Source organism: Metarhizium brunneum, chromosome 6 (genome assembly GCF_013426205.1).
Source record: "Metarhizium brunneum chromosome 6, complete sequence".
NCBI lineage: Eukaryota > Fungi > Ascomycota > Sordariomycetes > Hypocreales > Clavicipitaceae > Metarhizium > Metarhizium brunneum.
This window is the reverse complement of record NC_089427.1, coordinates 1,119,699-1,138,941: the sequence shown is the minus strand read 5'-3', so window position 1 is coordinate 1,138,941 and position 19,243 is coordinate 1,119,699. Positions and strand designations below refer to the sequence as shown.

General features: G+C 51.2%; 8 protein-coding genes across 8 annotated transcripts; 4 read left to right on the top strand and 4 right to left on the bottom strand.

Annotated features, from left to right (window-relative positions):
• Nucleotides 1-138: 138 nt before the first annotated feature.
• On the top strand, nt 139-375 carry G6M90_00g096910 (uncharacterized protein; the record flags this gene model as incomplete). Its single annotated transcript, XM_066131517.1, has 1 exon — nt 139-375. One exon carries the CDS (start codon nt 139-141, stop codon nt 373-375), a length of 237 nt encoding a protein of 78 aa, XP_065987712.1.
• A 1,462-nt stretch (nt 376-1,837) lies between these two features.
• G6M90_00g096900 (uncharacterized protein) lies at nt 1,838-2,917 on the top strand (the record flags this gene model as incomplete). The annotated part of the gene is made up of 1 exon (XM_014691160.1): nt 1,838-2,917. One exon carries the CDS (start codon nt 1,838-1,840, stop codon nt 2,915-2,917), a length of 1,080 nt encoding a protein of 359 aa, XP_014546646.1.
• An 828-nt stretch (nt 2,918-3,745) lies between these two features.
• G6M90_00g096890 (uncharacterized protein) lies at nt 3,746-5,607 on the bottom strand (the record flags this gene model as incomplete). Its single annotated transcript, XM_014691161.2, has 2 exons — nt 3,746-5,349; nt 5,436-5,607. 2 exons carry the CDS (start codon nt 5,605-5,607, stop codon nt 3,746-3,748), a joined length of 1,776 nt encoding a protein of 591 aa, XP_014546647.2.
• A 729-nt stretch (nt 5,608-6,336) lies between these two features.
• On the top strand, nt 6,337-7,040 carry G6M90_00g096880 (uncharacterized protein; the record flags this gene model as incomplete). Its single annotated transcript, XM_014691162.2, has 2 exons — nt 6,337-6,907; nt 6,961-7,040. 2 exons carry the CDS (start codon nt 6,337-6,339, stop codon nt 7,038-7,040), a joined length of 651 nt encoding a protein of 216 aa, XP_014546648.2.
• Nucleotides 7,041-7,390: 350 nt separating this feature from the next.
• On the bottom strand, nt 7,391-8,290 carry hnt3 (Aprataxin-like protein; the record flags this gene model as incomplete). The annotated part of the gene is made up of 2 exons (XM_014691163.2): nt 7,391-8,154; nt 8,209-8,290. 2 exons carry the CDS (start codon nt 8,288-8,290, stop codon nt 7,391-7,393), a joined length of 846 nt encoding a protein of 281 aa, XP_014546649.2.
• Nucleotides 8,291-8,561: 271 nt separating this feature from the next.
• On the bottom strand, nt 8,562-12,668 carry G6M90_00g096860 (uncharacterized protein; the record flags this gene model as incomplete). Its single annotated transcript, XM_014691164.1, has 2 exons — nt 8,562-8,812; nt 8,870-12,668. The coding sequence occupies 2 exons, from the start codon at nt 12,666-12,668 to the stop codon at nt 8,562-8,564; spliced, it is 4,050 nt and encodes a 1,349-aa protein (XP_014546650.1).
• Nucleotides 12,669-13,599: 931 nt separating this feature from the next.
• On the bottom strand, nt 13,600-15,656 carry kapA (Importin subunit alpha; the record flags this gene model as incomplete). The annotated part of the gene is made up of 3 exons (XM_014691165.1): nt 13,600-14,511; nt 14,573-15,082; nt 15,423-15,656. 3 exons carry the CDS (start codon nt 15,654-15,656, stop codon nt 13,600-13,602), a joined length of 1,656 nt encoding a protein of 551 aa, XP_014546651.1.
• Nucleotides 15,657-16,511: 855 nt separating this feature from the next.
• On the top strand, nt 16,512-18,768 carry pot1 (Protection of telomeres protein 1; the record flags this gene model as incomplete). The annotated part of the gene is made up of 4 exons (XM_014691166.1): nt 16,512-16,668; nt 16,731-16,870; nt 16,923-17,949; nt 18,002-18,768. 4 exons carry the CDS (start codon nt 16,512-16,514, stop codon nt 18,766-18,768), a joined length of 2,091 nt encoding a protein of 696 aa, XP_014546652.1.
• Nucleotides 18,769-19,243: the final 475 nt, after the last annotated feature.

Genomic DNA, 19,243 nt, shown 5'->3' with positions numbered 1-19,243 from the left:
CGCAGGTGCCATGACTTGATCTATTGCCTCTACCCGGGATGCCATTCACAAGGATTCCAACAGGGCATACATCTCGAAGAGCACTACAAATCGGAGCACCCACAGTCCGCCTCCATGTTGGGTGACATGTCTCCGAGAATGTCTACGGTGCTTGATCCATTTGATCGACTCGAGGTCTTTCTGGAGAGCTTGCAGAAGAGCGCCGATATTGATGAGAAGGCGATGGACAAGGAGAGTACCGAGAGCGCATACTCCTTACCGAAACCCATCAAGCGAACGGGACAGGCTGGCTGGAGGTGGAGATGTGCCGAATGTTCGCAAATCATCGATCTTGATTGTAACGGCTATGTCTGTCCGTTCTGCCGGCAGACTTGATGGGTGCCGACTGTTGGTTATTGATGCTGGCAAACGACGTGCAAGATGGGAGCTTCATAAAACAACAGGCGTTGGGATTTGGGATACCACTTAGTAGAGAGATACACGCACTCACGAGCAACTAATTCGAATACGACGACACGAGTACACGAGTACACGAGGATATGCTGAAGTCATTTAGTTTAAGAAATACCTATTGTATACCACGAATAAAGTTTTATATGCTTCTTCATTTGCGGGTTTGCATGCACGTGGTCGCAAAGTTTATGTACTTCTGGACGCTTACTCTGCGGCAACCCCAAGCCATGGGACGAAAGACATGCACACAGCCTCGCATGTTTATGTACGTGCTGCAACCACTTGTCACAAAAGCCTCACTGCCAGATTGCCATGCCACAATTCACACCCGCTCGGGCCAGTTCATGTCGGTCCAGCCCTGCGGCCAGCCGATCTTGACGGGATATATGTGGAGATTTGGTGCTCTGGCTACTGAATATATGATCTGCTGTGCATGCATAGTACACCTTTGCGAAATCCCTTGACCCCCCAGAGCCAACAGCCGGGTGCCATCTGATGGCACGGAGCCACATGTAGGAACACGGCCTCCCTTTGCGGATGTTGGCAAAGACCAGGTAGCTAGGTAGCAGCCATGCCCGTCGTAGCTGGACGGACTCATGCTTTCCGAGCACTCCTGCTGGTGAATTGTCTGAAAATTAAGCTCGGCCCTAATGTGATGTCTTCTGGAACTAAAGCCCGGCGGAACACTCGTGTAGCGATTATACTTTGCCAAAGCACGCGGTGGCTGTTGAGCGGAGGCTTTCAAGTTGGAACATGGCCTGTTTGGGGCATGAAGACGTAAATTTGAGCATTCGGTGCGTGTCTGTGCCTGGAAATCTGCATGTATATGCGGGTTGATTCGAGATTTCCATAGATGCTGTATTTCTTTTTCTGGTCAAGACCAGCTCTGGCAATGATGAACCATGTCACGATGTAGTCGTGGTGTAGTGTGTATTCGATTCCGCGCTTTATTTGCAGGACACTATGCACTTGCAGCGGCTATTCCAGGAGACTAAGAAATAGGCGTGACTAGTCATAATTACGAGAGCGTCTAGCTGCGTATGGCTGACTTGGACAGCAGCCCGACTGTGCTTTGAGAATACAAGCTTTCGTCAAGCGGCGTTCTTCTACGCGGCAGTTGCACGCCAAACCAAGTCCTAGGAAACTTAGACAAGCGAAAGATTTTGAGTAGTAAAAGTATAATTTCTTTCGGTCTTTTTCTTTAAGCCGAATCATGATCAGAAACCCAACTGTATAGTATATTTAATAACCCTCTTCCTCCCTTTGTTCATCACCAGTTACCAGTCACCACTCACCAGCCACCACTCATAGCACAAGTCCAACAACCAAATACAACACATCAGTTATATACTACTGCAAGCCGTCGCGGGGGCCACGGTCGAAAATGCCTTCCCTCTCACGGCTAGACCGCTCGACCTTCACCCCCTTCAACCCAAGCCCATTGCTGGACCCGAACAACTTCATGTTAGCCATCACCGTCATCATCGACTACATCAACTTTGGCAACACGAGGCAAGAAGTAGTCCAGCTCCGCGACCTCGCCCAAGCCTGGTGCGAGAGATACTTCAGCACGCCGCACTTCGCCCGGCACAAGCTCGACAGGGTGCTCAAGCACCACCCCAACTTGTTCAACTTTTCCATCATATCCCGCGCGCGCCTGGACTCCCTCCCCTCCGCCGCCGCCGCCGCCAACACCAACAACGAAAACGACAACACCGCCATGGACGTCGACGGGTTCCCGACCTACGTCGAGCCCAGCCTCTTTGAAGACCACGTCCTCTACGAGATGCTGGACATCGTGGCCGCGAGGCAGCAGCACCTACAGCAGATCCCCAACGGCGACCCCTACGCCCACCTGCGCCCGCAGGTCTCGGCCGCCAGTGTGAAAGATACCCATATCGTCTGGAACCTCCCCGAAGTCATGGCGAGCCTGGCGAGGCTCAACATCGCGGCCCTGGACGACGGCACCGGAACCCCCATGTTTGTCGACCCCCCTGCGCCGACGGCGGCGGATAGCTCCATGAACGCGGGCGCCGCGCCGGCGCAGCGGCCATCGGCCTCCGAATCCGACATGTCCCCGGGTTGCGGCAGCGGCAGCGACTGCATGTCGCTGGATGGGACTCCCGAAGAGGACGCAGAGGTGTTGGATGGGACTTCCGACGAGGACGCCGAGCTGTCGGATACTTCGTTCCTGACGGCCGAGTCCGACGGCACGTTTCAGACGGCGCGCACGTCTCCCGAGGCCGCCAGCCCGGGGGCCCTCGCCCGTGACGGTGACGACTCCCAGATGGACCCGACTGATTCCGAGGACGCCGCGGCTGAGCAAGACGCCCCCGGGGAGGCCATGGAGGGCGTTGAGGAGCAAAGGCACCCCGTGCTCCGGGGCTACTTCGCCATGATCAGGAGAAAGATGGAGGAGGCCAGGTTGCGGCTCCTGAATGCGGATGCCGAGGACATGTCTTGAAGGATGGGTGTTGCCGCGACGGCGTTGCGCTGAGCTGGGGTTTCATATGTATTGTATAACACTAGACATGTTTGGGTGATGATTCGGCGTCCGTGGTTGGGATTTTATGGTGAGAGAGACATGGCAACTGCCAAGTTTCAACTGTAGTTCGAGCTTGACATGGAGGTCTGCACTACTAAAAGTGGAGAACTCTGCTCTTTATCTCTCTCTGTACGGAGTATCACAGGATTGTACAGCTAGACCGCAGATCCGCTCCTCCAATGAGAGGAGGACCCTGCATGTTTCTATGTACTAGCAGTTCTTGATAGAAAATTGCATATTTTGCACAAAGCAACAAGCTCTGTGCCCGTGATGCATGGCGGTGTAAACCTCGGCCTTGGTCAACTCGCAAGCAAAAAAACATTCTCGTCCAAGTACTGTGTTGCCGACGAGTGCGCCAGCCCCTGCCGCCGTCTGCACCACCTCTCTCGGCAGCAACTCGACCTGTTGACATTTGGACTTCGTCGTTGTGGTTCGTATCTGCTGTAGTGTCTTCTGTTCTTACCTTTGGGCATTGAGCCCCAGAGCATGGTAGTTTATTCCCCATCCATGACAGCTATTGTCTTTGTTTACACAGCAGTCACTATTGAACCTCGCATGTCTGCTGATGAGTCGTATAAGTATTCCTATGTAACTCTTCACTACAATCTTCAAAACGAAAACGAGACCCAATAACACATGCTCCCAAACACCAGCGCTTATTCCGCGTGACATGCTGCTCAGCTATCCGCGCCCTTGCTCTCCTTCTCTCGAATTCGTTATATGCCAATCCTCCCCGTATCCTCTCCTTCACACATTCTCCCTAACTCCCAGCGGCATTCTCACACTCTCCTCGTTCTTGAATCGCGACAAGTCCCCCCCAATCAGCTTTCTCAGATTTCCCATATCCTGCAAGTACCGATGCATCTCCTCTTGCAAATCATCTACACCTGCCGTGCTTTCTGTGTCATATCCATCGTCGTAGTAGTGATCGTCTCCGTCCTCGTCGTCCTCGTCCGAGAAGCCGTCCAAATTCTCTCTTTCCGCCTCTCCCGCTGGCTGGGGCTTGATGCTGACTGCGGGAATAGGGTTCTTGAGGCTCTCAATGGCCAGCTTGAGGTGCAGCTTCAAGGCCTCGTTTTCTGTCTGCAGTTTCTTGATTTTGCTCTCGGCCACCATGCTGCGTTCTTCCATCATGCGCTGCATAGTCGTCTGGTATTCTTCAAGCCTCTCTTCGGCTTCCTTGGCATTTCTCTCTCGCTGCCGTGAATCCGACACTGACAATTGCAGTTTTCGGATTTCCTCAGCCATGGCGGCAATCTGAGCATCCCTCTCCGCGGTGGAGATGTGGTCTTGATTGACCACAGCACGTGTGCGGATGCGCTTGGCCTGGTCAGCATATCGGAGGGTCGAGAGCGTCTCATCGTAGTCGGACGGCGCTATGCAAGCAATCATTGCTGTTTTGCTGTTGCCGCCAAGTGAATCCTTCAACAGCCATGTAAGGATGGAGTCTCGGTATGGCACGATATCCTTCCGCTTGCCAGATCGCAGAGCCTTGGGGTCGGCTAGAGCAGCAATCACCCGGCCAAGTGTCGTGAGCGACTTGTTGATGTTGCTGCCCTCACGGAGTCGAGCGCCGGTGGCCTCTGTTGACTTTGCCCTCTCACTTCCCGCCAAATCAACCAATCGAATCCGAGAGCTTCGCTCCGTTGTCTCATCCGTCTCCATATCGTGATGAATCTGCTTCAGCATAATTGTGAAAACGGCGTGGCTTCGACTGCTGGTATCGTTCATCTTTGTGCTTGCTGTTGTTCGAGATTGGTCGCCATTCTTCATGTATCGCAGAATCTCGTTAATGCTCCGTACCGGAACCTCGGTCAGATCCTTTACGTACGGTCCCTCCGTTGGCGATTCCCGGATTTTGAGGTAGTGGGGAGGAGCGTTGGGGTTTACGGGGACCAGCAAGTCACGGACGTGTTCGTTGTAGACTTCAAAATACGAAACCCGGACGTTGTAGGCAATGTTGGAGTTTTCGTTGTGGGCAGCATCGATACGCTCAAACAGGTCCTCGCAAGTCCGTGGAATGAGGCCCGGTTGGTCAGGAGTTCCCATCATTGTATAACTCTTTCCCGACCCTGTCTGGCCGTAGGCAAAAATGCAAGTATGATATCCCTCAAAATTGTGGTCGAGGAACTCTTCGCCCAGACTGTTGTATACATCTTCTTGGTGGGCGTAGTGAGGATCCTTGATATTGTGGCTCCAGAAGGAGCTGTCAAAGGTGAATTTCTTGTCCTCAATGACTTTTCGCGACTTGGGTATCGGGCTATCGACGGTGTCTTGATCTGGAGCACGCAAGGTGGTGAGTTGTGTAATGGGGTCCATTTGAATCAAACACCGTGCCTGTCGATCGAGCTCTATCCGCGTCCACGACAAGGAAATCAGTACACCTTCACCATGGACCCATTGAAATGTCAAGCTGCAAAGCGAGGAGGGCGCCTACCTCTTTTCAAAAAGGCCCTCACGCGGACAACGACCCTTACATTTCCTCCTCCTTCCATCCTGGACAGCAGAGGTACATTCCCATCTCTAGAGCGAAGCGATGGCGTCGAGGCGGAAGAAAGAACCTGGCGGTCAGGAGTTCCAGATGGCATCAACCGTGCATCAAGAGCCATGGTACGCAATATCTCGTGGATGTCAAGAACAGTTTCGTGGAGTCGCAGGCGGAGAGTGCACTACATTATCCAGCCCCGGAACAGCACTAGACGGGGGTTCTGGGTAGCTCTTTTCTCCTCTGAATTTTTAAGTTTGCCAATTTCCAAGGTTGCGAGATGCCCAACTGCGCAGATGTGTTGGTGCTCAAAGGGATGGTTGGGCAGGAGCATTGTTTACTGGCGTCATGGCGGTTGCCAGGGCCAACATGGCGCACGTGTGGCTTGGGAAGGAGCGATCGAGAGTGGGGCGGATGAGCCAATGCGCTTCTGCCGCCGGTCCCTGCGTCCGACAACACCCATCACGCGTCTCCGCGCGACTGAGAACCCCAGAGACAAAATCAGCCACCCTCGTACTTGATGAATACACAGCCAGGTGCTCTCTGATTTTGGCACCCTTCTGCCAACCTCTGTCGCGTCCAACCACGGCCAGTAATTCATCGATCGCAAAAGCAACTCACTGCTTCCTTCCATCAACCTCCCCCCTCTCCCTGATTTCTTTTCCATTTTCCAACCATTTTTCTTGGTTGCTTCTTACCTCTGAACACACAAAGCCAGGCCGACCGGCCTAGTCGTTTTCCCACGGCGTCGCAATAAATACGACACTCAAAACCTTGCGTTTCTCGATCTATCCCAAACACACACTCTCATTCGCCCACTCACTGCCTTGTCCTCTTGATCACCACATGTATCATGGCTAGAACCAGAGAAGAGGCGGCATCTGCTTCTGCAGACCTCCCTGCCCGAAGGTCATCCCGCGCCAGCGCCGAGGGCGTAAGCAAACCAGAGCCCAGTGGTCGAGCGCGTGGAAGACCTCGATCAAATAAACCACCAAGGGAGCCTACTGGCCGGCCGCGTGGAAGACCCAGGCTAAACAAGCCGCCAAAGGAACCTACTGGACGTCCCAGAGGCCGCCCCAAGGGTAGTGGCAAGAAAGCCGTGGAGAAGAAAACACCAACCAAGACAACGGCTACGAGAGCCGGATCACGCGGTCGCCCGCGCAAGCTTGTTGGGGGGGAGGCGGCCGCGATGGCGAAGACTTCTACTCCCAAGGCCAAGAATGGACGGGGGCGGACCAGGAAATCAGGCGACGCGACACTAGTCGCTGAAGTCGAGACAGTCGAGGAGGCGAAGCACGCGGCAGAGGAGCTGGAGGCAGCAGGGGAGGAGGGCATGGACGTGGACACGCCGGATGCCGATATCAGAGGAGACGTTGAGGATGTCGACGACTCTGAAGATGCTGAAGGCGATGACGCTCTCGACAGTGAGTAGAAATGCTCAACATCTCACGTCCTTCTTGCTCAATTTTCGACGTAGGCCCTTCAGGAATCGCCTCTTCGCCGGGGGAAGAGACTGGGCAACAATGGATTAGCAAGATTAAGGGTTATTTTGCGTGAAATTATGATTGCTGTAGGTTTTTGGTTGTACATGTTAGGTGGTATTCTGCCAAATCAGGCGCTTAGGAGCATTATCCTCAGCACGGAATAGGATCGTGGGAAGCCTTGTACTGTAGGAATCCACTGCTTTTTTTGCTACGACACATTGCTTAATGGACTGGTTGTTGTGCCTGACGAGATGTACCTGTTCAAACTCGGGCTTCTAAAAATTGAAAAGCCGGTGTAAGTCGCATACCGAACGACATGTCGGTACAGCGGGAGCCCAAGGGCATGTTGCCTTTGTTTGAAGATTCTCAGTCTACTATCCCATGTTATATGCAAACGGCACGCCTCCCGCAGTCCAGCACTCCTCACTCAGCCCTCCATGCCACAAACTCCTCCTCTAAATGCTCCTTCAACCTCGTGAACCGATTCCCAAACCCCCTCCCACACCGCCAACACTTCAAATCCCGCCGCAAATACCCTTGTTCCTTGGGATCCAGCCGCTCGTCGTCCTCGCTCATGGGGAAATCACCCACATCAACCAAGAACGGGGTGTTGAACGAATTATAGTGCTTCCGGTGCCGCATGCTGCTCGAGTGCATGTCCCTCGACAGCACGTGTATATGCAGATGCGTCATGCTCGGCACCGCGTGCACACCGACCTTGACCTCGCTCTCCCAGTCTCTGCCCCCGGGCAGCTCTCCGTCCTCGCTGTCCTTGTCGCCGTTGAGCACTGCCTGCCGAGCCGCGTCCGCCTTGGAGTAGCGCCCCAGCCGGCGCTGTAGTTCTGCGGCAACGAGGGCTTTTAGCTTGGCGGCTTCTTTTTGGACTTTTGCTAGGAATGCCTCGTCCTTGAAGGCTTCGTATGGGTGGAGGAGGTTGTGGGAGGGGGAGCGAGGGAGGAGAAGCGTGTGGATGGTGGACTTGGGGTACTTGTCGTGGATGGCGACAAAGTCGGCGTTTTCGTAGATGATGATAGAGGGCGGGAAGGACGACGGGGAGGATATGTAGGCGCCTAGCCCGAGGCGGTCTTTGAATGGGTTTGGGCGGGATGCCTGCGGTGCTAGGGATGTTGATGCTGCTGTTCGTGAAGGTGGTTTGGGTTTGGGCTTGGGTGCCATGAGAGCTGTGACTGGGGAGGCGTGTTAGTTGCGGTCATGATTCGGGGGGTGGAGGGGGGTCTTGCAGGCATTTTGGGGCAGAGGCGGCGCGGGGGCTGTGCTTTGGATTTCGTCCTTGGTGATTGCTTCGTCAGGGTCGGAGTCCATGGTTCGGTTGTGATGGCGATGCGTGCATGTTGGATGAGAGATCAATGATGAGTGAGAGACTGGGAGTGAAGCTGAGGTTGAACGCCCCGCTAAACGTCAACTTCACTCATCAGCCTTGGACCGCCGTTGAAAGAAACATCATACATTTGATAATGGCATATTTTGCAGCACAGATATGTCTGAGGGGGGGGGGGGGGAACTCCAAATTTCCATCGTTCATCTCATTAAAGAATCATTTGCCCTCACACCATCGCTCTATCCAGCTTGGGCATCATGCATCCAGCCCGTTCAGCTCTATCAGTTTAATCACCAGTTTGATAACCTTGTCGTTGTCCAAATTCAAGCCCGGGTTCTCAACCTTTTGCGCAATCAAATCGTCTACCATTCCCCTCAGTCTAGCTACCAAGACGCCGATGCGAGCCCATCCGCGAAGTCTTAGCCATCCATCAACGAGCAGTCCCCGACCCAAGGTATCCAACTCGATTGGCCCAGAGAACAATAGCAGCGTAAACACATTGAATGCTAATCTCTCTTAGTACTCAAAATATATCTTCACAGGGTGTTCAGGTGGCAACTTACGTGTCAGGTCCCTGATAAAGATCTTACTGGTAGAAATGATGCTAAAGTATGCCATGTACGCTGCACTTCCTGAGAATCCCTGGCTATCAAATACTGTGCTGCTTGGGTGAACAAACACCCGTCCGTTCTCTTGATTAAAATACTTGATTGATCGTGCTTCGGGGTCAAGCTCCATCGCACCGGACATGGAGCTTGCATACTTTTTGTCCGGATACTGAATCCTGGCGATCTGGGGTGTGAATGCAGAAGCGATTAATGCTCGTATGAGCTGAACATTACGAACTGGGTTGGAAGTCGCCGCGTCGCTCCTGAAACGAGGTGCAAGTCCAATCTCATTCAGAGCTTCGTAATATTGCGACCTGGTGTTGGAAATATCGGAGAGGGTTTGATAAGACAAGAAATTTTCGTCACAAAATGATCTCACCTGCCTCTGCGGCAGACGATCTTTCATCATACCGTCCCATTCTCGGAACGCCTCCATATCAGTAATTAGATCGCCATTTCCGCTAAAAAACCGCATTCTCGCCTGTCTCGACTCCTCTCGCTTCTCTTGCGGAGAAAGAAACGGGCTTCTAGTACTGAGAATCGCCGCAATGGTGACACAGTCGTCCAGACAGCCGAAAATGGCACCATATACCATGAGCTTGCCGCATCGTAAATCAGCTGGCAGCATGGCAAGCTGCTGACCCATAGCGGTGAGCTCATCGCCATCCAACGCACCCATTCGCCTTAGCAACTTGATGGCCTTTTCGATGGCTTTGGCATCTGGCGGAGTTGGTGATCGCCCCAAAAATCTAGCCACATCGCGCATGCCCATGGCTCGCACAGAAAGACAGAGCTGCTCAAGAGGCACTCGCCTGATTTCAGGTTCAGGCCGCTCAGCCATTTGTCGTTCCAAGTTTTCTGTGTATAGCTTGTAGCATCTGCCTTCTTGAACACGGCCCGCACGTCCGCGCCGTTGCTTGCAGGCTGCTCGCGACGCCCAAGTCTCTTCGAGCTTCCTCATATTGTTTTGGGCGTCAAAGCTCGTTTCTTTAACTTTGCCACTGTCAATAACAGCAATGATATCATCGATTGTGATGGATGTTTCCGCTACATTAGTAGCTACTACAACCTTGCGCTTTCCTGGAGGAGGCTTGGAAAATACTCTTTTCTGCTCTCGAGTCTCCAATGACGCATGCAGCGGCAAGACATGCAGCGAGTTGATAGATCGCAAATGATTGCAGGCGTGGTTAATCTCGCCCACGCCAGGCAGAAATATGAGTATACCATCCGGCTTCTTCTCGTATGAAAGCTCGTAATCAATTGCTTTGACAGCGTCCACCAGCAAGGTGTAGTTGATCCGGTGGCCAAGCTTCTGAATAATTTTCCCCATGGACTCGTCTGTGATAAAGCCAGCGTCTGGCTTCTCAACGTTAAATCCCGTCATCCGAACGACATCATCTAAATAGTACTCGTCCACCGGGAATGTCCTGCCCGCAATTTCAACGCAGCCCACACTCAGTCCTTCTGAAGCAAAGTAGTCCATAAACGTGGCAGCATCAAGCGTAGCAGACATGAGGATAAGCTTCAACATATCCTTCTTGGTTCTCATAACGTCGCGTATCAAGTTCAGCAAAAAGTCGGTGTCAAGACTGCGTTCATGCACTTCATCGATGATCACATGGCTGACATCGGCCAACGAAGCAACCACGTCTTCCACTCGCCCGCCAGATGTTTGCAACCGTCGCAGCAGCACGCCCGCTGTGACAAATGTGATCCTTGTGTCTTTTGATTGTCGAGATTCCCCGCGAATGATATAGCCAACCTCCCCTCCAACATTTGAGCATCGTTCTTCTGCCACGCGATCAGCCAGACCCAGTGCCGAAATTCGACGCGGCTGCGTAACAATCATGTTCGCACAGCCTCCCACGCCTTTGCCATACAGATCATCCAGAATAAACTGAACAGATTGAGTAGACTTGCCCGAGCCCGTTTCACCACTTATGATGGTCACATGATTGTCGTTGACAGTCTTGACAATTTTTTCTCGCATCTGCCAGGCTGGAAGTCTCTGTCGTTTCGATAACATATCTTTCCATGCCGAGCTTTCTTGTCGACGAAGCCACTCCTCCTTGGTTTTAGAATCGGATACCCAATTGATTGGTCGGACATTCCGAGTTCTCTTTACCCGTCTCCCTTGTGCAACTGGACGGTTTTCTGAAGCCGCGGAGGAAACAGCAGAAATGTCAACTAAATTGCCAGGGCTGTCGATGATTCCGTTGATGTTCTGCTGAATCCAGTCCATAACAAGATAAATCTTCATTGGTTCATCCCGCAGAGAATTTTCCATGTATGCTAGGGCCCGTCTGACTATGCTGAGCTTAATGTAAGACGGCAGTTTTGCGATGATTGCTATGATCAGATGTTTCGGGTAGCTAGACGGTCTTCGAACTTGTAGGAATGTTTCAACCTCGCCTTTTTGACCGCTCTGAGCGTTCTTTACCGATTCCAGCTTCAACTGGATCAAGTCGTTAGATTCGCGGCGGAAAGCGTCACCATACATGGCTTCTAGGCTAGCGATTTCATCGTCCCATTGCTCTTCTGGTGAACCCATGTCCAGGAAGTCATCAGATTCACCCTGTTCTGCGTCGCTTGCAGGGCTAGATGAAAGCAAAATGTGCTGCAAGGCCTCGGCTGCTTTACTTTCATCTCCATCGTTTTCATCGAGAATGCGAGTACACAGCTCAACAGAGTAGCCTGTTTCTGATAAAGATTTAATAATTCCCTCTCGCTTCAGATTTGTAGATCCAATAGAGACACCAGCAGAATAGCTTTCGGGTATAGCCCAGCGTGGCAAGTCATCTTCAGGTACATGAATCAACAACCATTCAAGGGCTTCTTCACGGTCTTTGCAGTATTCCACGGCCTCAATGACGTGACTTCGTCTGAACCCTAATTTGCCAAGTTCCGTAACCAGGAAGCGCTTCTGATCTTGTTGCATTCGTACACCGTGCGGATTCCAGGAGATTCCGTTTCGAAGAAGTGCTTCAAGCTGCACTCTTGTCTGTCTGCCCATCTCAACCTTTGGTGCCGTGGTCCATCCCTTCATCGGGTTGAATGAAGCCCCTTTATCGTTTCCAGAGTTGCTCAACAACACCAAGCCTGATGCACCAGGCATTTCCTTGGCCTTGGCCTTGGCTTGCTCGAGCTCCCTTCGCTTCTTGTCCGCAGCAGCCTTGGCCTCCTGTCTTTCTTGAAGCGCTCTGAATGGATCCGCTTCATACATCCATGCCTTGCCATCCTTCACATCTTGCACTTTCAATGCCTGAAACTCTTTCCACAATGACTTGTGGTCTGGCGGCAGCACGGTATGCTTGTTTTGCATGCTGCAAACTCTGAACAAAGCATACGTAGCAGCGGCATGCTTGGCCTCCAGGGCCGTGTCCCTCAAAATCAAATGTTTATGACTGAGAGGTATCTTGAATGGGTCCAACTTGGTCAACTGCTGAGTCTTGGGGTCCTTTGCGCTCAAAGTGACCCATACTGAGAATCCTTCAGGTGTCTTTCGGGTGTCGTATTCTGGCTTTTCCCAACGCTGTTTCTGGCAGTATTCACTTAAAAGGTTGACTGGGAGCTTACCCGTCCATGACGAGCCTCCAATTATTTGTTTGACGGTTGGCTTGGGCGGGCCTGCTGGCGGAACAATGGGTGTCGAAGACTCGGCCTTTTGGCCCCTTTTCGCCTTTGTCCCATTATTACCAGCAGACTCTATAGCCTGTGTCGGCGGCTCAGCCTTCGCTTTGCCCTTCTTCACCATGACAGATGTATGTATTGGCGTTACCGCGCGGCTTTGCGGTGCTTGAGTTCATCTGGCGGCAAAAGTGGACTATGGATGCAAATTGCAACCTCGAACAGTATATATATAATAATCGCACAGTGTAACCAACGCGCTGCAGGCACGGTCATGACCGTGTGGCTTACTGTATGGACAAACACAACCAGAAAAGGGGTCCGGAGTAGGCAAACATTCAACATGGAACAAATCTCTTCCAAGTAATACGTCAGGGAATTATAGACACTAAGTCACTGGTTCACAGAATTGCACATGGTCGTCATCTGGGGGCGAGATATTTTATTTCACTACGTTGGTGTACCTACCGTGATTTATAACCACTTGGTTATGACTTCCACGCTGGAGCGACATCTCCCGTGGGGTAATCAAGGCGCAGAGGGACCAGTCGCTGCATGAAAACAATTATTAAGTGCCTGTGCCTTGACTTGACCGTCCTTGCGCTTCTTGAAAGACGCCCGTAAAACTCGCTGGGTGGGACTGCTCCTCCGCCAATGTCCTACATCGCTTTGAGCCTGCGCACCGCCAGCGCGGGCTACCCATAGGGCAGTTCCGATTTTTTTTTCGGTATTCTCCTGCTTCATTTCATTCATCTCTCAGGTTGGAGCTTTCAAGCTACCATAGGACCTGAATCATATCCTGCAACCGTTTACCTTGCTCTCCACCTACGAAGATTCTTCATACCAGATTAAAAAAAGAAAATAGAGACGGTGGACTGTTGTGACGATGTTGGGGGGGAGGGATCAAACGTAAAGCTCTACTTGAGCTAGAACGTGATTGTGTGAGGGTAAATGTGGTTGTGAAAGGGGGTATTGATTGGAAAATTCAACGTAGTGTCTCCAGAGATACTTGGCTCTGGCCAGAAGGAAAGGGATGCATCCTTTTGTCTTCCGTTGCTTTACATGTCCATGGAGTCACCGCCGTTGGCAAAATTGAAACCACCAGACTGGGCGGCACCGTTAGTGCCAAAGCCGAAAGTGCCATTAGGACCAGCGGGCTGAGCCATGCCCTCATCCGCATTCTCCTCATCATCAGAGAAGTACTTCTCGATAATGTTGTAAGCCTTCATGTAAATGTCTTCGTTCGCATTGTTCTGGCAGTCGTGAATCTTTTCCATGCCACCACATTCCTCAATGAAGAGGGCAAATCGGTTGATGGTATCAGCACTTTCACCAGCCGCTTGCTTATCAAGATCGCCAATTTTCAGGATATTCTCGAGGCCGTCTAGCGCAACCTGGATGATTTTATTATCAGGGCAAGTCAACAAGTCGCACAGAGGCTTGATGCAGCCCTGGGCGACGAGGTAGCGAATCTGCTCGGGTTTCTGAAGAGCTCCAGAAGTGGCGTTGCTAATGGCCCAGCAGGCCTCCTTCCGGGTCTTCAAGTCGCCGTTCTGAAGAAGGTGGATCAGCGGAGGAATGATGTTAGCATCAATGACGGCCTGGATCTGAGAAGTGTTGCCAGCAGTGATATTGGAGATAGTCCAGCAAGCCTCTTTGCGAATGCCGTCCTTGGTTGAACTCAGGAGAGACAAAAGGCAAGGCAAGGCACCGCAGTTGATGATGACCTGTGTTTGAATATCATCACCCGTGACAATGTTACCGACAGATCGGAGCGCAGGGGTCTGGACCGAGGTAGAAGCGTGCATCAGAAGCTCCACCAAGCGACGTGGAATGCCAGCCTCGATAACGGCTTGGATTTTATCGTTGGAACCATCTGAGAGATACGAGATAGCCCAGCAGGCATCAATCAAAACCTCATCGTCCAAGGAGTAAACGAGCTTCGACAGAACAGGAAGAGCGGGAGCAATCTGGTAGAATTTGTTAGTCTAGAGTTCCAGCGCGGATAGGCTGTGGCATGTGTAAACTCACGGTGTTCCAGTCAGGCTGGGGCATCTTGCCACGGCAGAAGTTGCTCAAGGTCCAGGTAGCGTTGCGCAGCATGCTGAGCTTGCGGCTGTCGCCAAGCAAGTTCAGAAGGGGCTTGAGAGCACCGCAGCTAAGCACATAGTCGCGGCACTGAGGGCTGTCACCGGCAATGTTACCCAAAGCCCAGACCGCTTGTTCCCTGACATCAGGCTCAGTGCTAGCCAACAGCTCAACAAAGATAGGAACAGCACCAGCTTCAATGACGACCTGAGTCTGAGTAGCGGAACCGGAGGCGATATTGGTCAAGGCCCAAGCAGCCTCAAACTGTACAAGAGTATGACGAGATCGCAAGAATTCAACGAAGCGACTAACAACGCCAGTCTTGATGACCTCTTCGATCGGAGGATTGCGCTCCTTTGACAGAAGCTTACGGAATTTCGTTGTGGCTTGAATCTGCAAATCGACTTGGTCTGAGAAAACGCCTTCGACCATTTGAGGAAGGTCCTCGTTCAACTATGACGAAGATGTGTTAGCAGTCATGATTTGATAACTTCAAAATCAACCAGGCAAAAAAGAAAACTTTTCAAACGCCGTCATGCAGTGACAAAATGCTGGCTTTGAGCTTGCAAAACCCGTCATGAGCTTGGAAGTCAGGGTGCAAGCGCTGATGTGGGGTCGGGCAACCACATGCCAGACCCCCACATCACAGGTAAAACAATCATCTGCTTTTCCAGCAAGGAAATGGTAGAAAGAAAAGGCCCTTCCTGGTGCCATGGTGGTCTGGAGACGGGGGACAGATGGTATTCAAAATTTCAGAAACCCCTTAGAGTCAAAATAAATGAGTCGCACATACCTGAGATTCTGTGGGGGCAGACTCATCGTCACTGTCGGGAGCGGCACCAAGCGAGGCGCCAGGACGATTCTCACCAGTCCCAATACCTCGACGTTTTGCAAGGTTCTCTTCCCTCTTGGCCTTCCGAATTTCAACCTGCTGTTCCTCGCGGCGGCGACGCAGCTCCTCAGGCTTGAAGGTGTTCTTCGCCTTGAACTGAGTCCGACGGTGCTCGGGGATGTATCGCTCCGCCATTGTGATGCAGCTTGCACGGTATCCGGGGGTCGACGAAGTGGGCGAGAGCACGTAGTGCGGGGGTTATTGTTGACCGCAAGGACAATGCCCCAAAGAAAGGCTGGTGTTGAACGAAAAGCGAAACTCTTGCTACGTCTCTTGATGGAAGTGCGGCTACGCAGCTGCACGAGACGGAGTCTCCGAAGAAGATTGGACAAGGTCTGGGATGATGAGAGAAATGGGGGATGAGGGATGGCGAAAAGAAATGAAGCCAGTCTTTTTTGCTTGTTGCGTTGCCAGAGAGGCTAAGCCCGAGTACCCGCAACCGCCTCATTTGGGTTGGCGGGCTGCCTGAGGCACCAATATATCGGTGTGCCGTGTCCACCCTGGTGCCGGTCAAACTGAGAGTACACACTCCGCCACCTGGCTTTGCCAGAGCGAGCAGTACTGAATGTTAGGGGCAACCAACATCTGCCTTGGCAAAACTCGGCCAATCTGTACTTAAGTACGGAGTACTCTGTAAACTCTGTAAACTTCGACAGTTTACAGTGCTAGTTCCAACCGTAGCTGTTTGTGCTTGAGTTTTCGCCCTTTTTTCTGGCGCGTTAGAGCAGACCGTTCCTCCCCGTCGTGAAACATTGGGCTGACCTGCTTGCCCGCCTCCTTATCCTCGCTCCATTTTGAATTGGTCACGTGTAGCCGCGTCGAGATACTGTTTCTAACAATCGTCACACGCGTGTACCGCGTCATAGTGACTTTAGTAAATTAATCATCAGTTCATGCATCAAAAGCTGCCAGAAGCTGTCTCATTGATTTGCGCCGACATTTACAACTCTTTATCTCTTCTTTGGAACTTGTGGGAAGAAATGCGCGCAAATGGCAGCCACGCGGTCCTTAACAAGGCAAGGCAAGCTGCCATCCGGATTTGCAACAGTTGGAGATGTCCTCGGGGGCAAGATCAGTGCAGGATCTAGAATCAATTTAATTGGGATTCTAACAGACTTTCGAGCTCCAATTCCCACGAGAGGAGAGGGTATGCATCCCATCTTTATATATCAATTGACTCTTTCCGCCATCTTTTGCTAAATGTGCTAGATTGGAAATGTCAGATGCGCATCTATGATCAGTCAGTCGAAGACGAGCCTGAGGGATCTATTCTCCTCAACATTTTTTGGCCACAAAACGATATGCCGGATGCTAGCTGCGGTGACGTGATCATCGTATTTTCAGTCAAGGTAAGTTTGACCTTGACAATGTACAACGCTCACGCACGTAACCAGAGTCTAGGTTCAACGCTATGAAGATTCAACTTCACTATGCACCCACAAGACAACTGATTTACACATATACGAGTCTATTAAAATACCCAAATATGGCGCCGATGCCTCCAATGCCCGTCGGCTGCCAACCAGAACCAAGATCAAACGTCAACCAAACAAGATTGAGAATGAGTTCGTCAGTGTCCTATATAACACTATCAACAAAGAGAGAGTCCCGTCACATTCTGAGTTCGACATCATGAGAAAAAATTCGACCAACTTGAATAAGAAGTTTTCTGAGCTAAAAGACTTGCAGACCGGAAAGTTTGCTGATACAGTGGTGCAAATCGTCAAGGAGCCGTACGATTTGGGTGACAAATTCACCTTGTGGATTTCAGATTACACGGAACATCGGCTATTCTACCATTACAAGTTTATGGAGGGTGGCTCTTTCGAGGAACGAGACGATAGGCCGAATGATTACATGAGCAAATATTCTGGCTCTTCACAGAAGTCTGGGTGGCCAGGCCCGTTTGGGAAGATGAGCATGCAAATCACCTGTTTTGAGCCACACGCGGGAGCAATCCGAGATCAACACCTTTCAATAGGCACCTGGGTCTCTTTGCGTAATCTGCAAATCAAATTAGGCCACAATGCAACCAATTTGGAAGGTTACCTCAGAGAAGAACGAGGTGTCCAGGGAAACAAGGTCAATATATTAAAATTAGACCACCTTGCCAGCGACACGCTGAGTCCAGAGCTGAAAAATGCCCTTAGGCGAAAGCGAGCATACGAAAAGAAAGTGCAGGAAGATCTCAAAGATCTTAGTGAAGCCACCAACGCAGGACTAAAACGCAAGGCCCAGCTCGGCTTGAGTTCGGAAACGGATGTCAAGGCCCGTAAAAACTCAAAACAGAGAAGAACCGAAAATCGACTGTCTAAACAACGAGGATATAAACAACAAAACGGCCAGGCAGACAATGCTTTGCCGCCTGATAACATCACCACAGAAAATGTCCCCGAAGAAAATGTCCCCGAAGACCTCAACAGACAAAGTAAGCCTCTAAACACCCAGCCTAACCGCCAATATAGCTAACAAATTCCCAGTAAGGTGCGAAAACGAACTTAAGACAGTTACGTCCATCGCAGACATACTAGCACCCACATATCATGAAACTACAATACAAGGAGACACCATCAAGCTCCAACTGCCGTTCATAAATTCCAATTACCGCACATGCGTTCGTGTAACCGACTTCATGCCCCCTTGTCTCGAAGACTTTGCGCATCGTACAAGAAGAGCATCTGAATATGCTGGTCTCTCGGACAACGAAGAGTCGGACTCCGACACAACTTCAGACTCTGACAACGATGCACATCCGCTCTCAGCACTCACTAATGTCGTCACGGGATGGGAGTGGCGCTTCTGTTTAAAACTAGAAAATGCGCAGTCCAAAGGAGGCTCCAAGGACTCCATCTGGGTGGTGGTCAATAACCAATCTGCCCAAATGCTTTTGGGCCTAGATGCATCCGATTTGAGAAACGACGAAAAAACCCTCAGTGATTTACGCCTGAGGCTGTGGTCGCTATGGGGAAACTTGGAAGAGCAAAAAGCCGAAATGGAAGACCGATTATTAAAAGCAAGACATTCAAATAATCGCAGTGTCCCTCCAGCGCACTCCGATGATGAAGAATCCGATACAAAGAAGCCCGCACGGCCAGAGGTTTCTAACCGCCCCTTTGCGTGTTGTATTCGCCAGTATGGTGTAACAGTCGCGGAAGATGATGAAACAAAGGCTGACGCTGGAAACGGCAAGCGTTGGGAAAGAATATTCGGTCTGTTTGGGACTAGAATAACCGGCTTCAGACATTGAACGTTCCAATATCCACCCCTCGCAGGCGCCGTCTTATATTATGCACATTTCATCCATTAGATTGCTCCAATACCAAAACAACCCAACAGGAGGAACCTTTACATCACAAATCTTACAGTTTCAGCCCATAAAGTAGTACAAACGGAAAAACGTGGCCGATCTGAATATTATGTACCTAGTCATAAAAAAAACGCCGGGCAAAAAAATAAAAAAAAAAATTTTTTGCCCAAGTCGCTTCATAACACACCTCGCCCACTTTCCATCACCCAGTCGTACGCTCTGCCCATTTCGCCTCCCCAACCCTCCCTACGCAAGACACGTATAAAATGGGCACAAATAACAACAAGCAAGAAATCAAGTTCCAGAAAAGGAATTAAAACAAAAAAAAATCCAGATCAAGTGCCGACATGAGATAAGCTTGCAAAGCAGACCATCCTCCAGTCCTTTTTCGTAACCCATTTGCTTAATAGATGTT